The 18,586-nt window shown below is 54.0% G+C and overlaps 1 protein-coding gene across 1 annotated transcript in view; it reads left to right on the forward strand.

The window, feature by feature from the left end:
- Positions 1-5,990, forward strand: part of RFC2 (replication factor C (activator 1) 2, 40kDa) — an 18,805-nt gene extending 12,815 nt beyond the window's left edge. The window contains exons 9-11 of the mRNA XM_006889673.1: positions 1,679-1,759; positions 2,573-2,686; positions 5,873-5,990. Coding sequence (XP_006889735.1) covers positions 1,679-1,759; positions 2,573-2,686; positions 5,873-5,983 — 306 coding nt within the window. The 3' untranslated portion in view covers positions 5,984-5,990. The remainder of the gene's footprint in view (positions 1-1,678; positions 1,760-2,572; positions 2,687-5,872) is intronic.
- The last annotated feature ends 12,596 nt before the right edge of the window (positions 5,991-18,586 follow it).

Genomic DNA, 18,586 nt, shown 5'->3' on the forward strand with positions numbered 1-18,586 from the left:
TGCTGAGTGAAATATCATAGTCACAAAAGGACAAATACTGCATGGTGCCACTGTTGTAAAGCAGGACTGACCTCGGGGTTGGGGGGAGACTGAGAAGGATGGGTTCAATAATGTATACCGCATTGAAACATATGAGGGAGAAAACTGTTTAAGAGGGAAAATTATTGGGTATTTTTGTCATGACAGGAGTCCAGAGTGAAGGCTGTATAGTGGAGTGGACCTGGGGGGATTGATTATAAAACAATAAAAGAATTTTTCTTTTACTTTTCCAAAAGGGTAGCAGGGAGGGTTGGGAGGCGAGAAAAGTGCAACAATGAATGAGTGGAACTCCAAAGTCTCTGTACATTTTCATTGAAATTTATAATAAATTTTAAAAAAACTACAGACATAATTTTAAAAATTAGTAAGTGTAAACTTTTGCCTTTAAAACATTATTTTTGCTTGCATAATTCAGGGACAGCACCTGGTAGGTGAGGAAATGGGCCCAAGTGTTAGCCCAACTTCTATCAGTGGATTCTGAAATATAATGTGAAAAGTACAAACAACAAAAAAACCCAATGAATGGATCCTTATAAAGTTTGTTCATCAAAAGACTTTACAAAAAAAAGTGAAAAGAGAAGGGAGGTCTGGTGGCCTAGTGCCAAGAAGTTACACTGCAATCCTGAAAGTTAGAGGTTCGAATCCACCAGATGATCTGCTGGAGAAGGAGGGGCAATCTCCTCCTGTGCCAGTCGGACCTGACTGGGCGGTACACAACAAGGAGAAAAAAAAAGTGGAAAGATAAGCTACGCATAAGGACAGTGCCTGTGGGAACCATATAGCCAACAAGAATCTAATAACCAAAATACATACAAAGCTTTGACAACTTAGTAAGATAATCCTGTCCTAGAAATGGGTAAAGGGCTTGAAAGACATTTCACCAAAGAGGACGTTCAAATGGCTGTTGCAAAAAGCATTGTATCAGTTCCTCAATAAAACTAAAAATAGGGCTACTCATAACCCAGCAGATCCACACCAGCTGTCTCCGCAGAGACTTGGATAAACAGAGGCCCAGCCCTTGACACACCATTGTTCCTTGCAGCGCTGTTTACAGTACAGAAGGTAGAAACACCCTAAATGCTGTCAGCAGCTGAGTGGACAGGCTAAATGTGGTACACACATGATGGAGCCAGTCAACAGGAGAAATTACGATTTGCTGCATGAAAGTCAGAGCTCGAAGATGCCACTGAGGTCGTGAAAGCTTGGGAGGGAGCTGCTGTCGGAGGTCCAACTCTTGATCTCCCAATCTGGAACAAAGAAGAGACACCCTTTTTGGTGTGTTTGGTGATTGTTTTTACATGTCATCTGGTCGTGATCGACTCATAGCTGGCCCTCTAGTAGATTTTCAGAGGCAGTAAGTCACATGGGAGGAGACTGCCCATCTTTCTGCTAGGCAGCTGGGGGATTTGAACTGTGTACCTTTAGGTTGGCAGTGCAGCTTCTTACCACTGGGCCACCAGAACTCCTGTCTTTGGTAATGAGAAGGGCATTTCCAGGTCCAGTCCTGTTGGCTAGACAGTTCTGTGAAACAGTGATTTGAGAGGTTCGGTGGCATGTATTGCGCCAGCAGCCGGTCCACTGCGGCCCATGTTCCTGGGTCGGCCAGCCCCTGACCAGCCTCTCTTCTTGGTTTGGGCAGGTCTGCGATGAGCCCCACCCCTTGCTGGTGAAGGAGATGATTCAGCACTGTGTGAATGCTGACATTGATGAAGCCTACAAGGTTTGCCCTCTCCCTGACTCGGAAGGAACCTTCCACTTAAGTGCAGTGAGGGGCTTGGTCCTGTGTTTGGGACCTGACATTTCATTCTTAAAGTAATGCTGCTGGTTGGGTTCGCTTTATAAATGAGATACCTGTAACTCACAGGTTAAACTCTTTACTCTGAATCACAGCGTTTAAAAGTAGTAGACCTGAGATTCACAGCCAGAACTTTCTGTTTTACCAGTGAAGTCTGCAGGGAGAATTCATTAATCCAAGATGTGCAGAAAGACCAGTTCAGCCCTTTCTGAGGAGTGAAGTCATCTTCTGAGGGAGGTGGCTTCCCTTCCCGTCCTGCTGGGGAACATTGACACCCCCCCCAGGTCCCCCAGGAGAGGCGGGGATGGGGGATCAAGCTCTGCTCTAGGGGACGGCTCCATGGCAGTCCCTGCCACCGTCATTTAGGTTTAGTGGCCTTCAGGGCACATAGGTGTCCGTGGTGCGATTAAGGGGCTTGGTCTGATCACAGCGGGTTCTTCCCTGGTCCTTTCTCACATCTTAAACCATAGCTGAAAACATTTCCGATGGAACCTCTGCATGTTGGGAACATCAAATTATCCTTCATGATGTAAAAGGCATGGCAAACGAGGTGTCATTTGGCCCACCAGCAGCTCTCTGGGATTTATTGGTTTTTCAGAACCGCATGGGTTTGTGAGTTGATCTGTCTGTAGCCGCTGGGCCCCGTCACCGTGGGGGAGGCCGAGGTTCGTGTGGATTTGCCTTCATTCCACTCTCGACTTCTTAGCGTTCACTGTGCCCTTTTTTTTTTTGGTCTAGATTCTTGCTCACCTGTGGCATCTTGGCTACTCCCCCGAGGACATCATCGGCAACATTTTTCGAGTGTGTAAAACCTTCCAAATGGCAGAGTACTTGAAACTGGAGTTTATTAAGGTCAGTACGTGCGCGTGGCGGTGGCGGTGGGTGCCTCCTAGTGAACTCAGACGTAGTGACCATGTCTGCCGCAGATTGAAAGCCTGGTTCCGTACCGTCCTTCACAATGTCTGCTGTGTAAACGCACTGTTGTAGTCACCACGTCAGGCCGTCGCATTGACGGTCTCTTCTTCACTGACCTTCCATTTTTCCAAGGATTCACGCACACACCCACGCACACACCCACACACACCCCACAAACAACCCCGAGTCTGTGGAAAGAAATCTCACCACCTGTGCTTGTAAGCAGCAGCCCGGCGACATCTCTTCCTCAAGGAGGTTTGCTTGACCCTTGGCCAGTTATACATCCTCAGGACTCTTCTTCATTTCTTCTTCAATCTGCCTTATTTATTGTCCAGCTTTCACTTGGGTATGAAGCAATTGGAAGCACCCACACGAGTCTAGAAAGCTGTTTCCTCACAGAGGTGGGTGCGCAGTGCACTGTGCTCACAGACCCTGCCCCTGGGAGGTGTTCTCCAACTGCACTGGGACGGAGGGCGGCCTTCGTGCAAAGCAGCTCTGTTGGTCAGTGTCCTTTCTCTAGAATCTCTGGTCCTCAAAGGGTTTTGAAAAAAGGAATTTTTCAATCAGATTAGGTGAGCTATAGTTGGTTGAAGTCAAATTCCTCCTTGTCAGTGCTTTATGCTGACAAATACACTCTGTTGTATAAACACTTCGACAGTCAAGACATTAAAGTTCTGCCATCCCAGAATATTTACTGTGCCCCTTTGTGGACATCTTTGGGTTTGGCTTTTGTGTTTTGTTGAGGGTGTGTGTGTGTGTGTGAAAGGTTTATTAAGGCGATAAGACAGAATTACAGCTAATGAAAGCGAGGCCATGCGAAGAGTTAAAGGGAGAGGAGAGGAAGGAGCCCTGGAAGCTACGAGAAAGGGTGAGGTCATACCTTACAGCATGCTCTCAGCAGAAAAGGACAGAAGAAGCAGGGCATCTCTTTTTACGTGTACAGTTCCGTGGCGTTAAGTGTGCCATCGTCACTGCCTGTTCCCACACCTTGTCGTCTCCGTAACACAGGGCTCCCTGACCAGGGACTTCTCCTTTCCCTTATCTCTCGTAACCACTCAAAAGCTTTGAAGTGTCTACATTGACCTGTTGCAGATACTGTGTAGAATGGGGATCACACATGGTTTCTCTTTCTGTGGTGTGATTTACTTCACGCAGCATAATGTCTTCCGAGTTTGTGCTGTAGACTCAACTCCACGCCTCCTCACAGCTGAGTGAAACGGCACTGTGTGCTTTACCACACCGTGGGCCTCACCGTGGGTATCTGTTCTGTCCCTTGACCTGGGAGTTCTTTCCACCTTTCCTGACTGCTCACATCTGCTCTCCGACTTCTCTGGTGGATGTTTCATTTCCATCGCACTTTGTGGCTCTAGAATTTGTTTGATTCCTTTTTATGCTTTCACCTTTCTTTACGGAGCTCGACCTCCTGGCCATCACGTCGAAGCACCTGTAGCAGAGCCTCTGTCGTAGCTGAGCCTCCATCGTCTGTCCCCAGGCTGTCAGGGGGCCCCGTCTTTCTCCCGAGGCAGCACGGCTCCTCCCTGTCCTTGTGAGGACCGTGCAGTTGCTCCCTCGGGTTCTTTGATCGCATCACCTGGAGTTCCTGGAGCGTCTCAGGCCGGGCTTTGTCTCGGCTCATTTCTGTGTATTTCTTGTCTTCCTCAGAAGGGTTTTCTTTACACACCTTTTTGTTGAAAGCTGTGTCTAATGTGATAATTCTGAAAGTCTTGAATCTGTAATCTGATCCTTTTTCTTCAAGTATCCAACCATCTTTTTTTTTTTTTCAAATATTTCTTCTCTCCCATTTTCTTTCTGTCTCTGGGATTTTAATTCGACTTATGTTATTTGATAGTGTCCCACGGCTCTTGCCAGACCTGTTCTATTTTTTTTTTCCCTTTTCTTGTTTTGTACCATTGAATCACATCCGAGTGGCACAGGAGACTGCCCCTCCTCCTCCAGCAGAGCATCTGGTGGTTTTGAACCATGTAACTTCGGGATTGCAGTGCAGCTTCTTTGCCACTAGGTCACCAGAGCTCCCTTACCTGTTCTATTCTCCCCTGACCGCGTGCACGCCCCCGCCCCCTAGTGTTTTAATTTTGGTTTTTGCTATTCAAAATACGCTAATTCCTCAACCAGGTCGGAAATGTGAGGGAATGTTCTTACCTTGTCCTTCTCCATCTATATTGCTTTGTTATTTGGTTTTTGTTTTTGTTTTTCAATTTTTTATTATTTTGTGTGTGTGCTGTCAAATTGGATCTGACTGGTACAGGAGGAGATAGCCCCTCCTTCTTCAGCAGAGCATCTGGTGGATTCAAACCGGGCACCTCTGGGATTGCAATGCAGCTTCTTGCCACCAGAGCTCCCTCACTTTGTAACAACTCTCAAAATATAACTCACATATCAAATTTACCCTATGGACACATTGTGCTTACCGGTCAACATTCAGTTGAGTGACCCAAGTCCAGCAAAAAAGGACACTGTTTCTGATCCCACGTAGCCAGTCATGGCTTGGGTCTGAGAGGTAGTCCTGCCCTTGTGTCATTTCTTTTTTTTTTTTTTTGTTTCAAGTATCACAATGTTTATTGATAGATACAAGTTTGTGTCATTTCTGACCTTTCTGAGACTCGTTCCTCACCCTAGAGTGACATACAGACTTAAGCCCAGCACACCACCTCGGGCTCCCCAGGAATCTTCTGGAGCCAGGTCCTAGGTTAAGGAGTTTCTCCTCTTGTCATCATAAAATGCCAGCATCCTTTTGGGACATGCAAAAAATAATTCCAGTACTGCAATCCCAGAGGTGCGTGGTTCGAACCCACCAGATGTTGTGCTGGAGAAGGAGGGACAATCTCCTCCTATACCAGTCAGATCTGATTTGACGGTACACACACACACACACAAAAACCATAAAAAAAAATTAAAAAAAAAAAAATAATTCCAGTACATCTAAGAGTTCATTTTCCTACTAGAGTTTGAGTTCATGGATTCAGGGGCTTTTTTCCTTTCAAATTAATTTATGTATTTAGAATGTACACAACAAACAGCCCATTTATTCCAAATGAACAACTGGATCTGTTGGAAGAATAACTCTTTCTTCACTCACCCAATTTAAATCTGTTTTGTTTTCAGGAAATTGGATATACTCATATGAAAATTGCAGAAGGTGTCAACTCCCTGCTGCAGATGGCAGGGCTGCTGGCCAGGCTATGTCAGAAGACGATGGCCCCAGTGGCCAGTTAGGGTGGAGGGTCCCGTGTCCCTATTCCAGAGAGACACACATCACAGCTTCCCGGCTTGGAGACTGTGCAGTGGGTCAGTGCTGGTGTCGCCTCTAAGTGAAAGACCGTAGCTTCAGGCGTGCCACATGCCCTCAGGGCTCCAGGTTCAGCCTCAGACTCGGTGTGTGACACAAGGTCCCCAGAGAAGCAGGCACAGCCCATGATCTCTCTACTAGTTCTGTATAATAAACCTTGACGTCCTGGACAACTTGAGAGTTTTTCTCCTCCTGCTCTGCTTGCAAACTCTTTAGTGTCTGGACCTGTCATTAGGTGACAGCACAAGGTCCCCAGGAAACCACTTCCTGTCTCTGCGTGTGCCCCAGCTTTTGATAAGTTGTTATGTGCCATTGGGTCAACAACTCATAGTGGCCCTATGAACAACGGCTCTGAACTTCGCCCATTCCTGAGCCAACTTCGCTGTCTCTGACACACCTCACCCCATTACCACAGTCACTGTCAATCCATCTCATCCAGGATCCTCCTGCACTGACTGACCTTCTACCCTTCAAGCATGATGTCCTTCTCCAAGCACAGGTCCCTCCTGGCAACAGGCCCAAAGTGTGTGAGATGGGAGTTTCAAAATTCTTGTCTCCAAGGAGCAACCTGGTTTCAGCCTCTCTACGTGAATTTATCTGTTGCTTTTTCATTTCTCCAGGTCATTTCTCTGTCACATTTTCTGACAAGTAGAAACAGTGATTTAGATAGTAGACAACACTGGCTTAATCTTTGATTTTTCTGGAACACTGAGGGACCGATTCCTGTGGTGGGGGCAGTTTGGTGTTGACTGTACAGCCCAGGGCGACAAGTCCTTCTGAAAGCTGCTTGGAAAAGTGTTTGCTGATCTGCAGGTGATCTCTCAGGGACAGTCCAGCCACCGCCCTGCCCTGCGGTGCAGCAGTGGGCATTAACTGCTCTAGCATTTTATCCTGATTAGTACAACTGCTTTCCTCGGCAGCATTCTCTATCTTGGAGTGATGAGAAATGGCTACTGTAAATGAAAGTTTTCAGCTCTCATCCTGTCAGCCCAGCTCACGGTGTCCCTCACACAAGGGGCTGAAACCCTACCTGGTCCCACCCCATCCCGCTCATCCATGGTAATCCAAAGGACGGTTCATGGGCTCATTTTCAGAGGAGCTTGCCAGGCCTTTCTGCCTAGTCTCTGTTAATCTAGACTCTCCTCTGACCCCTGCTCAGCAGCATCGCACCACACAGGCCTCCATGGACAGTTGAACACCCTCTAACTCCTGGGGATTATTTTTTGGTCGTCCCCCTTTTTCTGTTCCTGTTTTTCTTTTTTTCTCTTGTGGGATAAACAGTATCATAGGCCATGCATGAGGTACACTGACCTGCAACCCAGGTGTCTTGCATAAAAGGTGAGCATTTTACCTCTGGACATTTAAAGACTCATCAAACACATTCTGAAGCTCTCAGCAGGTGACCAATCTTGCTTCCTCTGTATTTCTCCCCACCCCAGACCCACTTCCCACCCCAGCCTCACTCCCTACCCTAGCCCCACTTCCCTCCCCAGCCTCACTCTAAGGTTGTTTTGAAGCAAATGCTGGGTATTACTCTGAAACGATGTCCCCAGGAGGAGGGAGGTAGGCTCACCCACAAAGACGTGACAAAGGTGTGACGTGCCGGCACCTCTTCCGGTGGACTTCCAGAGCTGTGGCCTCCCGCCCTTGTGCTGGGGGACAGCTGGATAGGAACGCTTGCTGTTCTCTTGACCTTTTAACTCCTAGGCCTAGCTTAGAGCTGGAGGCAAGGGGAAGCCAGGCTCTGCTAGCGTCCTGCTCCGCGCCATCCTCCCTGCAGGCTCATTCACTCCTCAGACCGTGGACACGGGAACAGCTGCTCTCAGGCTTAAATGGTTTATTGGCAGGATTGGTTCAGGCACTTTCTTCTCCTGACTGACCCTTCTGATCTAGACTAGGCACGTGAGCAGAGGACACCCCCCGCCTGGCCCCGGGGGGCCTTCCCCACTCTCTGAGCCCAGGGTGGGGGTGTACATTTTGTTCGTAGAAACATTTCTTCCATCGAAGGGTCAGTTGCTACCAAAGATGAGAGTACAGTTTCCTGAGTGACCTCAGGCCCCAAGTCATGAGAGGGCCCCACTAAGGGGCAAAGGAGAGACAGGGCTCCTGAAACGAAGTCCAAGTAATGCTTTGTAAGAGAAGCAGACAAAGCCACCCTGAAGTTAGTATTAAATATGGCTCCATCTACATAAATAACTTTACAAGTTTACATCATGAAGAGATGCCAGCAGCTGGCATTAACAAGCAGTTGAGGATCCAAGTCTGAAGCAAAACAGGACAAATGGCAGTGTTGTGGACATTTTAGACGAGGGAATCCTGGCCTCGGGTCGCTGTGGGAACCAGGCTCCCCCTCACCCCATGGAAGCCCTGGTCAGGGAGGGCTCTGCAGCCCCCGAGGGACTATCCATTCCCAAGCACCGCTGTCCAGGCCACTGCTCACGGCCAGATGGTCCTGGGGACAGGCAGGTGCTCCTTCCAGTAGACAGGGTGCCAAACACAGCAGCTCCAGAAAAGGGGTCCTTGAGGGACGGCAACGGTTCTCCAGGCTCCGCCAGTTGGCTCTGTGCCTTGGCTCCTTCAGTAAAGGAAAGGGTTTGTTAAAAGGAGATGGGTTGTCTCCGTTAAGGTTTCGTTCCCTCTGCTCCAGAGCCGGCTTGGCAAGTCCTGAGCCACCATCACGCCGCCTGGTTCTCAACAAAAGCGTAGGCCTCCCCGCACTGGAGGCCACAGGAAGTGCCGCTGACACTGCCCTCAGAATGCATTCACCCCCGCTTCTCCCCCCCGCTGCATGGCCACCACAGAGAGGGCGCCTGGGGCCCGGCCAGGCTGGCTTGTGCAGACACCCCAGTCCTGCAATGGCAGGGGAGCCGAGGGGCGTGGTCCTCACAACCCCTCTGAATAGCCCTTCTCACCTTGATCCTCTGGGGTACCCAGCCCGCAGCCAAGCTCTGCTGGGGCCACAGAGAGGCCACCCCAGGGACTGTACCTTCCTCTAGCCATCCTTGGTCACCACATCCCCGTTCACGTAGTCCGGCTCACTGTCCTCGTCAGGGCTGCCAGCCAGGGAAGGCACAGTGTCACTCAGGGTGAGCCCTGCAGATGACAGGGAGGTGGGTGGACAGATGACACTGACCCTCCTCTGTCCCAGCCGCAAACGCCACAGACCGGCCGGCTAAGAAGCAATACTGGGACTGGACCCCTGCCAGCCTGGCCCTCCCCAGACCAGCTCCCCGGATGCCCTCCACGCCTGCCACGTACCCATAACCCTCTTGGACTCCTTCCACTGCTGGATGGATGCCGAGTTCTGGTAGTCTTCCACGCTCTCGTCACCTGTGTTTGGGCGAGCACAGGAGGTGGCCGAGGAGTGACCAGGGTGGTGCGTCAGGGCCTCTCCACCAGGTCTGTCCTTGTGCTGGGCAGCTCTGAGGGCAGAAGCCCCTCGGTCACCAGGAGCTGTGGGTGCCACCGCAGGACACTTAGGGACCATGTTCCACCCAAAGGCACCAGGACACAGCTGAGCCTTCAGGCTTCAAGGAGAGATGCCTTTGGACAGGGGATGTCATCTCTCCCAGTGGCCCTCAGAGGTAACGCCCCCCACCCCCCGAATGGCCTCACCTGGCTCTGGGCTCCCCGGCTTGCAGATGAGAACGTTCTCGTAGGAACCAGTGTCATCCTCATCTGTCAGAGAGGACCCAAAGCTGAGCCAGCCTCACCTCACCTCAGGTGACCTGCCCTCGTCCCTGGCACACCCCTGGGGCAGCTTCCAGCAGCCCCCACCTGGCCCCTGCTGTCTTCCCAGGCTGCTGGGCACCAGGCTGGACCATGAGGGAGGAGCTGTAGTCCAGACCCTCCATGATGGTCAACCAGAAGTGGCACCTCGGTGGCTCTTTGGTCTCTGGGTTCTGGGGGGCTGGGTGGGGCAGGAGTGTTAGGAAACAGCCCAGCCTCAGACCCCCTCCCTCTGGGGAGCCTCAGAAGCTTGCTCTCCAGGGGCCCAGCTTGGGGACCTGTCACCCTAGTAGGAGAACAGTACTCAGCATGCCTTTATGCCCCCTCCCCTCCCCAGAGCCCCAGCCTTTGACCCAGGAGGGAAGAGCTGAGACCTGGGGGCTGGGTTCAAGCCCCAGACCAGTGAGCCCCTCAGCAGAAACCCCACCCTTGGGCCTCAGGTTCTCTTTGTGTAGAGATGAGGTGTTAAGGCTCTAGTCCTACGTCCCCCAAGCGTGCTGGGCTCTGAGTCCTCCAACATGGCCACCCCTGTCCTGGGCCCTCCTCTGAGGTCTCCTGTGTACTCCATGGGGGCCTGGGTGGCCACTGCCCAGCATCCTGCCTGCCACTCTGTTGTCGCCCACTCCCCTTGCCCATCCTGTCCAGCCAGCCTCCCACCTCCACCGCCTGACTGCCCATCCTTCTCCACATCAGCCTCTCCTCTGTCTACCCACGCAGCTCCTGCCGAGCCCAGCCTGGAGGCCCACCTGCCCCCTCCACGCCCACCCTGGCACTTTTCTGTCTCCAGACTGTGGTTTCTAAGGCTCAGCTCCTGCTGCTCTTTGGCCCATGACCCCACCTTACCCTCTTCTCACCTTCTGGAGGCTTCCGGAACTGCCCCCAGTTGTAATAGTCCCCGATGATGGGGTCTCTGCCAGGAAAACACAACCTAGGTCACCATGGAGGCCGCCACCATGGCAGGGGCAGCGTGGGACGGAGGCTTCAGGGGCCTCTGCTGGCATCTCCCCGACCCCCACTGCTCCCTCTATCCTGCCTCCCTCAGCCCCATGGCCACCCTGGGACTGGAAGAGGTTTGCAGCTTGGCTCTCTAAACATGAGTTCCTGCATGCTCTGGGTCTCAGTTTGCCCATCTGTGAAATGAGCTTATAACACCAAGGTCATTTCTCCTGGGGGCTCCAGGTCTCACACGACAACATGGCTTTGACTGGACACAGGCGGACTCTTCCCCCCGCCCCCCCCCCCCGGCCCCAAGGCCCATCCCCCCAGAGCAGGTTCCTGTCTCTGATCAGGAGGCCTGGTCAGTGGTGGGCAGGGGACAGAGAGAGGCCACTCACACGTAGCCGGTATCTGATCCGTGCCTGCTTCCTGTGGGCGGAGGGAGAATCAGGCCTGTGCTGGGTCCAGCTTCACCCCGCCCTGTCCAACCCCCTCCCTGGGGACCACAGCCTCACCCCACCCTGTCCAGCTCTCTACCCAGGGCTCACAGCCTCACCCCGCCCTGTCCAGTCCCCTCCCAGGGGACCACAGCCTCACCCCACCCTGTCCAGCCCCCTCCCTGGGGCCCACAGCCTTGCCCCACCCTGTCTAGTCCCCTACCCAGGGGCCCACCTACCTTTTCTGAAGTTCTGGTACCTGGGGGACTCGGAACCTGTAAGGAAGACCAGGCTCTTTACTCCTCTCCTCGGGACAACACCCAGCTGGCCACAGGCTCCAGCCACCAGGGAAGGATGTGCACTCCGAGGAGGCCACGTCCCTGCCCTCACCCTGCTTCTGCCTCTGTCTGCCTGGCCAGCTCCTCCAGGTCAGGCCTGTGATCCGGCCCCTGGCAGGACCTGGCCCACCAGTCCTATACTCACCTTGTCCTGTCCCCACTCCCACCGTGTCCTGGTCACTCACCCTCCACGCTGGGGGAGAACTGCAGCAGTTTGTCCTTCCTGCGAGGTGGGGGAGGAGAGGCTGAAGAAGGGACCAGGGGGATAATGGGGCCCCCACAGCCTCCCTGCAGGTCCCTAAGGATTGAGCACAGAGTCTCGGGGAGGGAGGAGGTCTCGAATAGGGGTTAGGCATGTGGGGATCCCTGGACCCCTCCGTCTCGTCCCCCCACCCCACCTTTTCAGGGCCCAGGACAGGGAACTGTTCTCTACCTCTTTAGTGCTGAGTCAGGGGCCGCATCCGCCAGAGGCCCTGGCCACATCTGCCTGACAACTGCACAGGGTGAGATGGGTCTCAGCCAATCGCCAGCCCAGGCAGCCTGTACAGCCCGCCACCCCCTCACCCCGCCACCCCTCACCCCGCCAGATCTGGCCCACAGCCACAGGGTGGGGGAAATGGGGGGACCTAGACATGGACGCCCACAGCCCCGAGCCTAACCCCAGGCCCTGCAAGGACTCACAGGAGTAGGTCCCAGCCACTGCAAAGTTCTGTTGGTTCTCCTGTCTGAAACACAGGGAGCTGTGATAAGCTGGGGCCTGGCTTTCCCTGGCCCAAGGGGACAGAGGACAGACACAGACAAGGAACAGAGGAAATGGACAGACTAGGACAAGAGCAAGGTGGAGGGCCTCTTGTGACACCCCAACTGTCTGGACCGCTGCCCTCCTCCCCACTGACCATTCTTCATACGACCAGCTGGTAGCCAGGCCACCTCCAGCACAGCCCACCCTGCTGAGGGCTCTGGGAAGTCAGGAGGGCCTGAGGGAGGGTCTAAGAGGCAGCTCAGAGGTCCAGGGTACGTGGAGGTCACTGAGCCTGGATCCCTGCTCAAGAACTCAACTCTCATTGGACAAAATGACTGCAGTCAGGAAGTTCAAAGAGGACAACATTCCCACGGGAGCATGTTCTTCCTGGGATGTTCAAACACACCATTTATTATAAAAAAACAACAGTGTAAGGGAGCTCTGGTGGTCTAGTGGCAAGAAGCTGCACTGCAATCCCAGAGGCAAGTGGTTTGAATCCATCAGATGCTCTGCTGGAGAAGGAGGGGCAATCTCCTCCTGTACCTGTCAGATCTGATTTGACGGTACATGCACAAAAATTAATAATAAAAAACCCCCCAAAACCCCAAACCAACAGTGGGGCAACTCCAGGCCTTGGGTACCACTGCTCACCACCTGTTCTCCCTTTCTTCCTTGGAAAAAAAAAAAAAAAGCTGATTTTTATTTAGATAGCCATGTGTCCACTGGGGGAGGGTTAAAAAAAGCACCCAACCCAACAGTATTTCCCAGCCTCCTTTGTGCCTAAGCATGTCACGTGACTGCCCCCTGGGCAATGAGCTGCAGGCCAAAGTTACTGAGACCTCCAGGGAAATCTCTTTAAAGGGAGTGCTGTCAACAGACACAGCCTATTCAGTTTTCGTTCTTTTCACCATCTGGGATACAGAGTTGAGGGCTGGAGCCCCAGCTGCCCTCTTAGACCATGAAGTGCCTTTGGGAATGGTGATCACATATTGAGTACTAGCTCATCAATAAAGGTCCCTGAACCAGAAAGGGCAGGCCTGACCTGGCCCTCCAAGAGCTTCTGAGGGACGAGGGGTAAGGGTGACTTGATTTAGGATTCAGGCCTGGCTTGCTGGAGAAGGTGACACAGGAGCTGAACCTCATGCTCACAGCGGCTGCTCTATGCAGGCAGCAGGCAGGAACTGACCCAGCAGAGGTGGGACTTGGGAAGGCAGAAGATATTTCTAGAAGCAGCTCCAGGCCCACTCCCACCTCCTCCCAGATGAGGAAGTGGAGACCCTGGCGCTGACAAGCTGGGACTCTTCACACGAGAGTCTAGGGTCTCAGGGACTGAGAGAGGGGGCAGGGCTGATGTGCCCAGGGGCACCAGAGGTGCTTGGCTCCTTCCTCATGGAGGTTGTGGACAGTTGGCTCAGAGGAACAGGGAACAAAAAACAATCCTGCGAAGTGCAGACCTGGTCCCAGGGGTGGGTAGGGATGAGAAGATTCTATTTTCAAATCTCACTGTGGTTTTTCAGTTACAAAAGGAAATGACAGAGGGGGTGTGTTTGTGTGTATACATGGATGCCTGGCTGCCCGAGGGAGTGTAAGCCCACAGCTGCAGCTCAGGGCTGGGCTCCCAGGGCAGAGAGGAGCCCAGGACGATCCCTCAGGGCACGCTCACACACACCCACACACGCTCCCTCAATGCTCATGCCCACACACACGTGTGTGCTGCTCACACATGTTCACGTGTGTGTGCGCGCACGCACGCGTGAGCCTGGATGCAGGGGTATGAGAGTGGAAACCTAGCCAGATGTACATGTAGTAAACACGCCTACACACACACACACACACACACACACACTTGTGTGTTGCTCATACGTGCGTGTGTGTGTGTGTGTGTGTGTGTGTGTGTGTGAAAGAGAGAGAGTGCCTGGATGCAGGGGTGAATGTAAGATTGCAAACGCGGTCAGGTGTGCACGCGGGGCCCGGAGGTCTTGCTGTGGGTGATTCACTCCCTCTCTCACTCATTCCCAGGACACCAATGGCCACTTTCTGGCCTTCAGGCTCCTAGGCCTGCTGGTCCGCACAGCTACCGCTCCTTCCCCCGGAGCCCCTGCCCAGGACTCCGCTCCACCTCCTCACTCCTCTAGGATCAGTGCTGCCTCTGGCACGTCTACCCTCCACCTGCCTGCTCCTGTCCCACCTGAAAACCTGTTCCCAGGACTCCACAGCCCTTCCTCAGCCCCTGTGGACAGAGGGTGCTTCCAGTCAGTCCAGGCCATCCACCCCTCGGCTTCCCATTTCACAAGACACGTCCACCCCCACAGAACACATCCTCCAAGGTAGGTGTCCAACCTGGTTCTGCTTCGCCCACACCATCCTGTCCCCTTTCTCTGGAACGTTCTTTTCACCTTTCTCCCCCTCAACATCCCTCCCACCACCACCCCTGATCCCCCAAGGGATATGCCCACATCCTCCAAAGTGCCCTGAGTAGTTTCCAGGGGGTTTCTGTGGGGTGTCTACTGCAGCACCCATCATCAGCAGGCTCCCAGACTGCCTGGGTCCCTGAAGAGCCTCCTCCAGAAAGTTATCTCTGACGCCCAGGCTGGGGCTGCCCTCCCCCCACTCCTGACTGCGAGGGACCCACTTGGGTCTGGCCCGAAGGAGGCAGAAGGAAAGGGGCGAGGAAGGGGTTCTGGAGGTGCCCTCGGCACCACGCGCCAGACACACCCATGGCCCGCAGTGACAGCTTGGAGTGATGGGCAACTCACAGGGGTCTCTGCTCGTAGATTTTCTCCGCCTTCTTTGCACCTGCAAGGACAGGCCCAGGTTGGCAGGGTCCTGGCGTTGGTTAGAAACTGAGGCCCACCCAGGCTCTCACCTCGTCCCCCTGTGTAGGCCTCAGAAAGGAGCCCTGGCTGAGCCCCCCATGGCTGGGGGGCTACTGATGTTGGTAAGGCATCTACCATTTACTCAGGAGGAGCACCCGGGGAGGTGGGACACTGTACAGCTCAGACGCCTCCTTGCCTTGGGCCAAAGCGAACCCATACGCCCAGATACACAGTGAAGGCCCAGCCCCAACTTCAGGGCCTCACCCCTGCCTCAGCGCCTACCCGATGGCCTGCAGGAGGAGCTGTTTAAAGCTCCCAAGCACCCCTCAGCCACCCCTCAGGGTCTCACCCTCCCTCATCAGCAACCCTTTCCAACCACAGCCTGGTCACCAGCCAAGCCAAGGACCGCCCTCCACGTCCCTGGGGTCCCCCTGCCCCTCACCTGAGCGGGAGCACCGCACACACAGGCCGGCAGCCACCCCGACCAGCACCAGCAGGGCCGCCCCCGTCCACAGCAGCTCCGGCTCAGGACTCATGTCTGCTCCCAGCAGCCCTCCTGCAAGGGCAGGCAGGTGAGTGAGCAGGGCCCTGGGGCCCACTGACAGGCCCCACCAGCTCCTGCTTCTCTCCCACGCTGTGCCCTCATAGCCCAACGGCTGGGTACTGGGCCCCTCCTTGCTTCTGGGGCCACAGCTGAACCATCTGAGACCAAAGCAGCACCTGCCCCCCACCACCACGGCTTGGACATTGCTTGAAGGTTCTGGAAAGAATCACACACATACATAGTCCACGCTTGCCCTCACTAAACCCACACTAACTCTGCAAATGCCCTGAGATGAGAGGTTCGCTCCATTCCACAAATGAGGACACGGAGGCTGGAGACCCCCCCCATGACCACTGAGGGGCACAGTAGGATTTAAACCAAGGCCTGCCCATCAACAAACGAATGGGTAGAGAAGCTGTGGTATATTCACACAATGGAATACTATACTGCATTGAAAAACAAGGAACTTATTCAATATTATTCAAAATGGGTGACCCTGGAGGACATTATGCTGAGTGAAATATCTCAGTCACAAATGGACAAATATTGCATGGTGCCACTGCTGTAAAATGGGACTGATATCAGGGTGGGGGTAAGACTGAGAAAAACTGGATAAATTGTGTATACTGCACTGAAACAGATGAGGGACTGAATAATTTAAAAGCAATGTATGATAGGGTATTATGGTTATCACAAGAGTCCACAATTAAGATTGCATAGTGGAATGTACTTGGGGCGGTGGGAGGGGTGCGGGGGGATTGTGTACCAGGGAGGGAGTCTTTCTTTTACTTTTGAAAGAGAGGAGCGAACTGGGGGGCGGGGGGAGAGGGCTGGGTGGGGAGAGAAGTGCAGCAATGAATGAATGGAAATCCAAATTCTCTGTAAATGTCCATTAAAATTATTTAAAAAAATAAAATTAAAACAAACAAAAAAAACCAACCAAGGCCTGACCACCCTGACTCTGGATCTGTCCACCCCCCTCCCACTGCGACCTACACACATGGTCTCAGCACGTCACCCATGGGTCTGAGCCCAGGAGCCCTCAACTGTCTCTAGAAATTAGGGTTCTTTTCTGTCCCATTCATGGCCTCTGAGGGAGGCCAGGAAGGCTGTCCTGTGACGGAGCTGGAAGAAGCCTTCAGAGCCCGAGTCTGAGGGAAGAGGTGGCCAGTGGAACAGCTGAGTGTCCCGTGGGAGGATGGTGAGGGCCAAGGGGGTGAGGTGGGCCACTGCGAAGATGGCTGGGACAGAGGAAGCCCTGGCGCAGTGTGGACAGAGGCCTGGCTGCCTGGTCGGCGACTGTGACGTGAGGCCCCCCCAGAAGCCATGTGTTGGTCGTGAGGTGGCCAAAAAATGGAAGCCGCGCTCCTCCTCATGAGAAATTGTGGACTGTGGGGTCAGCCTCCTGTCACAGCTGGGACATAGTCAAGGACAGTGGGATCTCAGGGACACAGCTGAGGACAGCAGGGCCTGGGGCACTGGGGGGCTTCTGTGGGTGTTGAGGGGCCTTCAGAACGTGCCTTCTTTCTGCACTCACCTCTTCCCCTGTGAAGAGGGCTTCTCCCCACTTTACAGCTGAGGGAAGCTTGAAGGGCGAACAGGCTCTACTGGGGGTGAGAAGGGGGCTTCACTGCCCGCCTCCTGCTTCAGGTTTCTGCCTGAATCCACTGAGACCCAAGGCCTGCTCTGGACCAGGCTGCCCTGCTGCCGGCTGTGTGCCAGCTTGGGCTTCCAGAACCTCTGACGACACAGGACGCCAGGGTTGTGGCAACGACACAGCATCTCCTCTCGGTGCTGAGCCAAGGCCGGGGGTCCACCGAGGACCCAGCTTTCCTGCCTCCCCACCCCACACACTACAGCTCAGGGAGTCAGTGATGGCGTCTCCCCACACACGCAGGAGGAAGGAGGGTTCACATCACCCCAGGATCTCATCTGAGGCTGGGCACGGGGTGAGGGGAGAGTGGAGTCCCAGGAGGCAGGCTCTTCTGTGGAATCTCCGCACCATCACCTTCTGGTGGAAAAGTTACAGGGAGGGCCCGCTATGGGCCCTGCAGGCCTGGTGCCCCAAGAAGGGAAGGGACAGTTTGTGGCCAGTCCAGTCAGGCCCTGAATGGCCCAAAACAGACTTGGAGCAGCTCTGCCTGAAACGTAGGACTGGTCTACACCACGGACACACAGAGCCTACCTGTCCTCTCAACCAACCCAACAGAGGCCCAGGACAGCTGAGGGCTAGAGGAGAGGGGGTGAGAATGACCCTCCCAGTCGGACACCCCTTCTCCCAGGCTCACAGCCTCCCAGAGCCAGGGCTCAACCCCAGAGCAGGCTGACTTCACCATTCTGTCCTCCTTTTTATATGATTTTGTTTAAAATCTTGAAATAGTCTTTTACCATAAAGGCTAATTAAGCCAATTCTCACATGTCCGCCCCTGGCCTGAGGGTCCTTGGCCCTCTGCTACAAGGTCCTGAGAGCAGGGAGGTGAGGGTGAGCGAGAGGGACAGGGCCCCGGGGGCCCCCAGGGGCAGCAGGGCTGGGGCCGGGTGGGAAAGGAGGGGAGCGGCCCCCTCAGCCCCAGGGCTCCGCCGGCCAAAATAGCACAAAGGGAAGTGGACAGTTTTCATATGAACAAGTTTTCATATGGAACGTTCTGGGGCCTGCCTGGGCGTGCTGGCTGCCTGAGGCTCCTTCCCCCCAGAAGGGCTCATGGTGACCATCCTGACCAGTATCCAGTCCACTTAAAACTGTACAGGGGGAAACGGAGGCCCAGTATTGGCAGGGGCTTACAGAACAGCGGCCTGACAGGCGTCCTGAGGAAGCTCCTTCAAATAACCTTGGGCTGCAAACAGGGTGTCTTTAAGGCCCCCTTCATGGCTCTGAATGCCCAGGGGGCCAGAGGGGAGAGCAGGGTGGGGTGCAGGGGCCTGGACAGTCCCAGGGCAGCAGAGTGAGGCCAAGGCGGCTGGGATTTAGAGGCCTCTCCCAGTCCCATG

The sequence above is a fragment of the Elephantulus edwardii genome, unplaced genomic scaffold (genome assembly GCF_000299155.1).
Source record: "Elephantulus edwardii isolate Elephantulus edwardi_28Jun2011 unplaced genomic scaffold, EleEdw1.0 scaffold00080, whole genome shotgun sequence".
Classification (NCBI taxonomy): domain Eukaryota; kingdom Metazoa; phylum Chordata; class Mammalia; order Macroscelidea; family Macroscelididae; genus Elephantulus; species Elephantulus edwardii.